The sequence below is a fragment of the Vombatus ursinus genome, unplaced genomic scaffold (genome assembly GCF_900497805.2).
Source record: "Vombatus ursinus unplaced genomic scaffold, bare-nosed wombat genome assembly UNPS02014791.1, whole genome shotgun sequence".
Taxonomy (NCBI): Eukaryota; Metazoa; Chordata; class Mammalia; order Diprotodontia; family Vombatidae; genus Vombatus; species Vombatus ursinus.
The window spans coordinates 77,114,318-77,124,352 of NW_020954569.1; the positions used below are offsets into that span (position 1 = coordinate 77,114,318).

The window sequence follows — 10,035 nt, forward strand, 5'->3', positions numbered from 1 at the left end:
CCCTCCCTCACTGTCTCCCCCCCACCAAGGTTATTTGGGAGATTAGAGTTCATTAATTAAATCCTGTGCCTAGATCGAACTGTAACATTATTCCAATCACATTTATCTTGCATCCTCGAAGAGGGATGGCAGCCCCACTGGAAACTCGCGGTGTAGAATGAGCAGACAGCGAAGAGGAGACGTAGAACGCAGCCAGCTGCCATTTCGACACCGCAGCTCTAGCCCTCCATTTTATTTTTAATTCTTCATTGTCCCGGCTCTCCCTTTCCTAGGGGGTTCGGATTCTCTCTGTCTGCCCACCCCCACCCTTTCGCTATTCCCCCAGCCCAGCGCCCTCCCCAACTCAACACACACACACACACACACTCACCCTCCAACACACGCACCCCCACGTTCGCCACCACCACCCCCACCCCCCCTTCCCCAAGCAGCCGTTTGCAACTCAATGGACCGATTTCTTGGGTTTCACTGACTCACGCCTTCCCCAAGATGAGAAATTGCAAAATGGCCCGGGTGGTTAGTGCACTGGGGCTGGTCATGCTCAGCGTCGCCTTGCTGATTTTATCTCTGATCAGCTATGTGTCCTTGAAAAAGGATAACATCTTCACCACTCCCAAGTACGCCAGCCCGAGGGTGCCCCGAATGTATATGTTCCACGCGGGATTTAGGTAAGTGTGGCCATTTATTTTTCTCATTCTCTCTCTCTCTCTCTCTTTCCTCTGGTTTATTTATTATTTTATGGTTGGGGAATTGGGAAAGGGAAGGTTTGGAGCTTGGTGGTGGCGGGGAACATAAGATGAGGAAGGTATTTTGACATCTCAGAGACATTTTCGCCAAGATAACTGCGTGATCATCATCACTGTTTATTATTTAAAGGAAGAAAAAATCTTACCCATACTACTAGCCAAATCTATCCGATTGCTTTTCTACGAGTTTTCAGTATCTGTGTCCCCTTCCCTCTCCCCAAAATGAAGATGGTAGTGAGGAGATGAGAGTGATAGAAGGGAGAGTTGCTATTCGGAAGAGGGAAGGGATGATTATGTGTGCCTTGTGAGAGCATTCTCCCTTCCCTGGTCTGCAGGGTTCGGCATGGTTGTGGTGACGGTCAGTCCAGGGGCGATTAAATGGCGCAGGCGCTTTGCTTATCCCCCTCTCCCTTGCTCCCCCGCCTCCCTACAAAAATTATGAGGGGTTTGTTCGAAGAATTCCCTTAGGGTTTCTTTTATCTACCCCTTCTGTGTTAGCAATCTTCTTCGAGACTACAGCACTAAGTCCTGTATTCCTTTCTCCTTCCCATTCCCTCCCAGGAAGCAGCCTACAAACTGGAATTAGGCATCCGCAACCACAGATACCCAGTTCAAGTCAGTGGGGAAAGGACCTGCTCCTTAGCTCTTTAGCTTGGCTCCTTATCAGGCGATTCTGGCTTTCCCTAGGTATCTGGAGACTCCCACCCCCGTTCTCAGACCCATAAGTTCTCTTCTGCGAGTGTGTGTGTGTGTGTGTGTGTGTGTGTGTGTGTGTAGTGGGGGAGGGGTGTCTTGCACACTAAGTAGGGCCTGTAGATTGTTTGGGGGAGGGGGATGACAGGAAAAAAACAAAATCCTGCGGCCAGAATCTGGCCATTAGATGTATGTGTTGCGCCTGAGGGGAAACTTTGCCCTATGCTCTCAACCCCCTGGTGTCCCGGACCTGGATTAGGCACTAGGAAACCTTTCCCGCCCAATCCCTCAAATTGCTCACCTCTGCCGCTAGACCTCCACAGAGTCTGTGGAAGTTGAGGGAATGGGCCTCCTTTGTCAGGAAATTGTGAATTAAACCATAAACAGATTCGAGATGGAAGAGGCTAAGGCAGAAGACCACCCTTCGCCCCCTCGCCCATCTGCACTCTCCTCTGCCTTTCCTGTCCAAAAACAATTTAAGTCAGGCCCTGGAGTGTTGAAGTGGTTTGGATTTCTGCCTGGTTTTGTGGGCGGTCGCTGTCCGCGGTGCTGACTCTTTGAGTTACTCCGGCTAGGTGCATGCTTTACATTTACTTGTCGTTTTCAGCCTCAGCCCCTCTGTTCTCTATGCTTGACGGCCATTTTATGATTTCTCCAGTAAAGCAATGAGAACATTAAGTGTATATTTTTTGTCATATTTCCTTCTTTTTCGTTTAACCAAAGAGAGTTAAAGGAGAGGTGATGGTGACAGGAGTATGGAGACTTTTTTTTTGTATAGTGCTGCCTGGACCAGCCCAGTTGAACTTTAATGGCCTTTGGCTCTAAAAGCAGAGGCTGATTATTTTGCTTATGTACTCATGATTCTTTCCAGGTCACAATTTGCCCTGAAGTTTCTAGATCCATCATTTGTACCCATTACGAATTCTTTAACCCAGGAACTCCAGGAGAAACCTTCTAAGTGGACATTTAACCGGACAGCATTTTTACGACAAAGGTAGGATAGGAAGAAAGCACAAAAGTAAAAAAAAAAGTGTTTCTGAATGCAATGGTTTGAAACAATAATTTCCTCTGCTGTCAGGGCATGTTTGGTGTTTACTCTTGCCCTACACAAAATAGTAACTTGTAATTAATACTAATACTGGGTGCCCCTTCATAAGTAGAAAACAATGTCAGCATCAGAATTCTGACTGGAGAAAAAAGTCTAAATAATTTACATCAAATTCAATTAAATATTATTTCAAATATCTTTTTTCAAATGTGACCTCACATTAAAATCATAGCTTAAGGTGAAAGTATCAATAAAATAATCTCCAAAGCATCAAAAACCCTAAACAATATGTTGGTCACAATATATCACCCAAAGTGATTCAAACACAAATGGGGGAGGGGAGTCCCACAGTAAATTCATACAATTTAAATGCTTATTATTTACTGAATGTCTTGCTGAAATGTATGTAATCTATATTATGTGTATTGTTTAATTAAAATGGAAAAATAATAATTTCTGCTAATTCACCACATAAAATTAGTAAAACCAAATACATACACACATGCATACACATGTATATGTATATGTGTGTGTATGTATATAATGTGATTTCCTTTAAAAATTAAACCCTTGTAGCTTTTGATATATGGTAAAGTGATCCTAGGTTATTATTATTAGTTATGCCTTACATCAGTCTCATATTTATTGATAAATAATCAACAGAAAAATTAAAGAATTTATTTGAAATCATTTATGCAAGATAGAACTTATATCTTCAGTATTTCTAGCTTTCATTTGGTTCCCTGAGTTAAGCTGCTGCTTTAGTGGGGTTATTATACTGCTAAATGAAACGTGAGCCATCTAGTGTACTCATTAGAGGCGTGGAGATCTGTTTCCACAAAGCTTTAAGTTTAAGAAACAGTGCATGGTGGTTATAGCACCTACCCACGCAGGGTATACATTTTTAATGTACTGACATATAATATCTCATCAGAAATAATATGAGAGAAACTTATTGATGACATCAAGGCATTGTCTTAAAACATTATCTTCAGTGACTATGATTCAATTTTTAAAATTCAGTATATAGATATTAGAACATAATAAAATAAATTATTTCTAAAAATCCAGATATGGGCTTCTATACAACTCTTTTAGCTAATAACCTAGAAAACTTTTGTGGGAGATGCTAATTTTCAACTGATTAAGTTCTGTACCAATTGCTCATCATATTTCTAACCTAATGAAAATGTTCCCACCTTGTGATTTTTTAACCTTTCAAAACATTTCCTTCTTTAAAATTTTTTCACAAAAATTCCATTTTTAAGTCAATAACATAAAAAATGAACAAATAACAGAACATATTTTCCCTTTGCCATTGTGAAATTACTTTGAGTAACACTAAGTTCTGGATCACACACTTCCCCTTACACAGATTTATAATTTGATAAGTACAATAAAACAAACACATAATCAAATGAAGTGGCCTAGAGATGTTGGCCATAACATCTACTTTCAGTTCTATTTAAAACAAACAAACAAATAAATAAATAAATAAATAAAATTAAAGCAACTGAATATTTTGGGTTTTTTCATTTTTTTTCAATTATCAAATATTTATTTTCTCTATCTCTTACCCTTCCACTTAAAAGAAAAGCAAGATCCTTTTAAAAGATATGTATAAAGCAATAAATTCCCACACATTGTTTATGTTCACGTCATTTTGCATCATGAATCTATTCTCCCTCAGAATGTGAGAAGTGTGGATAATCCTCAGTCCTCTGTAATTATGATTGGTCATTGCAGAGATCTTAAGTCAGAGATCTTAAGTCTTTCAAATTTGTTTGTTAATTGCATATTTTGTGTGGATTTGACCACAAAGCAACATGTTACTTGCTTTTCTTAAATACTTTGAATGATTTAACAATGTAGGATTTGTTTATTTTTCTCAAAAATCATCATAAAAGCCAAACTAGAGTACTGGGCATATTTTCAGTGTTTTATAATAATTCTTTTTTTCTGAATTTTAATTTTCTCCAAATACATTTTGTTTCTACATCTCAAAAGGCAATATTCCCTAATTCCCTATTTCATTATTCAAAGGTTCTTGATGAGATTATCATCTCATTTTCATTAAATATTCAACTATCCCCTCTGCTATTACCATTTTAATATTTCAATAACATATAATACTGTACTGACTCTCCCATAGATATTTGGCACTATTTTAGAAAAAAAAAGAGGTGGTAATTGATATGCCTTGTGTACTGCAATCCGATAGCAAGAAAGCAATCCCATGTAACAAAGGCCAGGTCTCCAACTTAAATGAGTTAACATGATTACCCAATGACAGATAGTAGCTGTATCCCATTGATTATTTGCTGGCACAGACTGAGCCTGGGTCACCTTTTCATTATCCACATCCTCAATATAAGACATAGAACAGGTATATGATAGCTATAGTTAGCATATTGTCAGCCCCAAATTTTATTATCAAGAAAGAAGCCCACATTTAGAACACTGGACCCAAGGACTAGCATGATCCTATAATATTATGCTGGTCTCCTTCCAAAGACCATGATAGTAATCAATAGATTTCTTTTTCCATTGGTTCAAAATTTTTAAGACTATTTTCTGAATGAAACAGTAGCATAAAAGAAATAAAATTGAAAAATCAATTGTTTTGAATGGGATACATTTAATGAATTTCTTTTTATTTTAGGAAAGAGATTCTTCAACATGTCGATGTAATAAAAAATTTTTCTTTGACCAAGAATAGTGTTCGGATTGGACAGCTGATGCACTATGATTATTCCAGCCATAAATATGTTTTTTCTATTAGCAATAACTTCCGATCACTGCTTCCAGATGTGTCACCCATTATGAATAAGCATTATAATATTTGTACTGTGGTTGGAAATAGTGGGATCCTGACAGGGAGCCAGTGTGGACAAGAAATAGATAAATCAGATTTTGTTTTCCGTTGCAATTTTGCCCCCACTGAGGCATTCCAAAAAGATGTTGGAAGGAAAACCAACCTTACCACCTTCAATCCTAGCATCCTGGAAAAGTATTACAACAATCTTTTGACCATTCAGGATCGTAACAACTTTTTCCTCAGTTTAAAAAAGCTTGATGGGGCCATCCTCTGGATCCCTGCATTTTTCTTCCATACTTCAACAACTGTCACCAGGACATTAGTTGATTTTTTTGTCGAGCACAGAGGTCAGTTAAAGGTCCAATTGGCTTGGCCTGGAAATATAATGCAACATGTCAACAGGTGTGTATATTTTACTGCATCTAATCCATCTTTTGCTCAAATAGCAAATTAATCACTTGATCTATGGTGGGAGGGTCATTCACAATTGGTTGTTATGGAGAGTTTACACAAATGATTATTTGACCAACTTGCAGCTAGCTATTGGAATCATTTTAACTTGTCTTCTACTTTGAGCTGCTAAGAGGCAATGGTCAAATTTTGTCTCCTTTGCTTTTCTCTACCCAATCTCTATTCATGGAGAAAAGCCTAAAGACTAGTAAAACATATTTTTTGAATCCATTTCCCCCATTTTATCTAGTTTGTTGGGTGAGGCGTAGGCAAAACCCAGATCAAGTGAAAAAAAAAACCTGGAGAATCTGCAAATTTTACAATCAGCTTCAGTTGAGAGTTATAATAATGTATTGTTGGTGAATAATGTATTGTTAGCCATCTTCTAATCCCATACCACTTCTCCCAACAATACTAAGGATGAAAAACTTTCTTTGAATCATTTCTCTAAGTCGACATTCCCTAAGTGCTGTTCCCAAATAAGAGTAATTTATATGTGAACTCTTGTAGAACAGAAGTCACAGCAGGGGTGTTTATTCAGGTTAGAATAATCATTTCATTTTTTCATGTATTTTCTCAAACTTAATACTTCTCTCCAAGTTTTCTACCTGCATTCACAAATGTCTAAGTTTTATGTTACCAGAGAAGTAAGCCTAATGAGAATAAGTTGTTGATTAACTCTTTAAGAGTAATTCATTTTTAAGTCATTTACTATACTAGTGTTGGAAGCACTGGATTCAGGAAAGTTAAATGTGTTGGAAGAGAACACATTCTCTATAATAACTAGTGAAAAAAATAAAATGGGAAATTGACTAGTTCTCTGTATAACTTATTAAATGAAAATAGCCAAAGGGGCTATAAATAACTGTATGAATAATTCTTCTTTTCCTGGGCAGAAAGATTTTCCTTATTCTAAATTACCTGAAAAATTGCCTCAACTCTCAACTTGTCCTTCTTAAACAGCTTGTGAGTATCTAACTTCTTACCTAAATTGAGCAGTTCACTTACATTATGAGGTAGAATAAGAGCTTAAGGGAAAGAGGACTTTAAATATGTCCATCTGCATAGAAGATACCCTACCTCTGGTACCATAACAGTTTTTACATTGAGGGTATATACAGCTCCCTTTAGCTTCAGTTACCTCAGTGAAACAAAGGTGTTAAAAGAAAATCAAGGTCATGGAGTTTTTAACATTTATGTAAAATCTTTTACTCTCAGCTGAAAAAGAAGGGTAAATCATTTGACACATAGGTAGTATGTAAGACACTTCAAGGATTTGGCAACTCCAATAGAAAGACCATTATATTTTAGCTGAATTCTCTATATGGTTTTTAACATAGCTCCACAACATCCAGGTCAAGCTCAAATTAAACATGTCTGACAGAAATGAAATTTTGTCCATTGTAAATCCAAATTCACAGACAGAACAAGTGTGAAAGTCACAGCCAAAAATTTTAAAAATACAATATTCTAGCTTGTTTTGGGGTTTCAGAGTCATTCCTAACTGGGAGATAAGCATAAGTTAGCATTTTCCCCTAAATGTAGAGAGGGTATGGGTCACTAACACTTAGACCTGTGTTTACTAATAGGCAATTGAGCTGCTGCTGGTCAGAAGATGAGAAAGAGAATCCATTGCCTGCTCCTGTCCATAACTACCACCTTCACAAACATCCCTTGGCTTGTCCAAACAATCTGCAAACAAAAGCCAGAGTCTAGAATCTTTCTAAAACCAAGAGATTTAATGTATTTTTGTATATGTACATATCTACATGTGTTTATACAGTACACATATTGTGTATATATGTATATAGAAATATATGCATTGTACATTCCCATATTACAGCAAAGAGTCAGGTGACAAAGTGACAGGAGTCCCTCCAGCTTCCTGTCAAGTTTCAGCTATTATTAAGAATGCATAGGAAGGAACTAACGAAACTCATCCAATGTAAGAAAATGCCAGAAAGGTCCCTGTGTCTTAGGAGCACATGCATCCTTTGAAATGGATAATGTTTCATTCATTCATATACTCAACAACCATCTATTTTTAAGTTCCTACTATGTGAAAAGCACAGAGAATATAGGAGAGAGTACTGGACTAAAAGTCAGAAAGACCTGGGCTCAGATTTTGCCTCTAAAACTTACTAGCTGTGTGAGCCTAGAAAAGTCATTTGACCTTTATGTTCTTCAAGCAACTCCCTAAGACTTAGCTACTAAGCATATTGCTAGTTATAGATGAGTTTCCTTCAGAACTCAGATTGAGCACTACCTCCTACATGACACCTTTCCTGATCCACCCCTACCCAGATGCTAATGCTTTCACTATAAGAAGTTCCTTGTATTTTTTAAAAATATTTTTTCTATAGATATATGTACATATGTGTCTCACTGGATAGAATACAAGCTTCTTGAGAACAGGAACCATTTTATTTTCATCTTTTTGTAGTGTCTGATACATAACAGGCACTTAGTAAATGTTTATTGATGAACTGATTGATCTACCCTGGTCTACTAAATTACCAAACCTGGAGTACCTCATCATGACAAATCAAATACTCAATAATAATAACTAGTACGTGTATAATACTTTTAAAGTTCTGAAGGCACTTTACATTTGTTCCCAGTTGATCTCACAATAATCCTGTGAAATAGATGCTTTTCTCATTCCTATTTTATGGCTAAGAAAACTGAGGCTGAGGGAGGGCAAGTCACTTGCCCTAGGGTTACCCAGCTAGTGTCTAAGGTAGGACTCAAAGTCAGGTCTTCCTGATTTGAAGTCCTTCTGTTCTACCTCATTGCCTCAAGTATGTGCAAAACCTCGGTCTAGGTGTTACTGACTACTTTACACATAGTAGGCAGTTAATAAATGAAGTATAAAAAATTTGTTTGCCCTCTCATCCACTAAATCATAGCAGTCATTTTTTTGAAAGACCTTAAGACATTGAAATCTTCAAGCACTTCCAGGACAGAACTCTGCAAGCCCTAACTTGAATAGCAGACTTTATACTCTCTGAAACCCACCTATCACCTAGCTAAGCTGAGGCACATTGACCTGTCACATTGTGACACAAAGCCTCAGTCATTAAATCAGCATGTGCTTATTATTCTACAGGTACTGGAAAAACAAACGGTTGACACCCAAACGGCTGAGCACAGGTATTCTTATGTACACCCTTGCATCTGCAATGTGTGAAGAGATCCACTTGTATGGATTTTGGCCATTTGGATTTGACCCCAACACTCGGGAAGACCTTCCTTACCATTACTATGACAAAAAAGGAACCAAATTTACGACCAAGTGGCAGGAGTCCCACCAGCTTCCTGCCGAGTTTCAGCTACTATACAGAATGCATGAGGAGGGACTGACCAAACTGACTTTGTCACATTGTGCCTAAGAACTTCAAACTTGAAGTGCCAAATGATTGTTTTAAAAGTGCCCCAAACCAAATTGAATATTCTTCAAAAGTAGAGCCCTTTTAGGGTCATATGTTTACTAAAACTATTTTCCACAGCTTAAAAAGTCAAGATATTCTCTATTGCCCTGCCCACTGGTCTGCAAGGGTCTTAGCAAACTTAGCAAGGCCAACAAAAACTCCACTTTTTTGAGCTGTGAGAACCTTAAAGGAATTGATGAAAGAAATTTTACATTTATAGCTATGCTATTAAATATATGTTTTAAAGTATTTTCATATTGATATTTTAGCAGCAGAGAAACCGCTGTCTATTTTGAGCATTCCATGCTAAGTAGAACTAGAGACAAGGCACCTAAGAAGAGATTTGAAAATGGCCCCCTTCACTCCTTCACTAGAGAATTCCAGCCCCCTACCACCATTCTCCATGTTATTTTCTACCAGAGACTTGGAACTATCAGGGTGATAAATGGGATTACTTTACACAAAATAAACACTTGCATATCATGGAGAGCAGAATTTTCTGTGATTCCAAGTATGTGCATATATTTAAAAACTAATATTAAAAAATTTGCCTTGGTGCCCCTTCCTTCCCTTCATATTTCCCCCTAGGTGACCCCTTTTCTTACCCAGAGTCCCAGTTCTGCATCATATTATTGTGGTTAATTTAAGAGGGATCTCTGTTTAACATTATGTTCAGACTCTTTAAATTGATAATAGAGAAAAGACTGATTTCCATAGCCTACCTATTTCCCTCTCTCTCTTTGATGTGTGGGATTTTCTTTTGGTTATTTAATTGCCTTTTCCACTGTGGGTTGCGTGTTTGCTTGATGCATTCATGACATTGAATAACTTTGATGCTTCCATCCAGTT

The 10,035-nt window shown here is 37.7% G+C and overlaps 1 protein-coding gene across 1 annotated transcript; it reads left to right on the forward strand.

Annotated features, from left to right (window-relative positions):
- The first annotated feature begins 447 nt into the window (after positions 1-447).
- Positions 448-9,147, forward strand: ST8SIA3 (ST8 alpha-N-acetyl-neuraminide alpha-2,8-sialyltransferase 3). The gene is made up of 4 exons (XM_027868769.1): positions 448-668; positions 2,311-2,433; positions 5,150-5,707; positions 8,865-9,147. Exons 1-4 carry the CDS (start codon positions 490-492, stop codon positions 9,145-9,147), a joined length of 1,143 nt encoding a protein of 380 aa, XP_027724570.1. The 5' UTR covers positions 448-489.
- The last annotated feature ends 888 nt before the right edge of the window (positions 9,148-10,035 follow it).

Excerpts from the sequence above, each read along its gene's own strand:
- ST8SIA3 (XM_027868769.1), top strand. The coding sequence starts at position 490 with ATGAGAAATTGCAAAATGGCCCGGGTGGTTAGTGCACTGGGGCTGGTC. Across the intron at positions 669-2,310 it reads ATGTTCCACGCGGGATTTAG|GTCACAATTTGCCCTGAAGT; the intron begins GTAAGTGTGGCC and ends GATTCTTTCCAG. Across the intron at positions 2,434-5,149 it reads ACAGCATTTTTACGACAAAG|GAAAGAGATTCTTCAACATG; the intron begins GTAGGATAGGAA and ends TTTTTATTTTAG.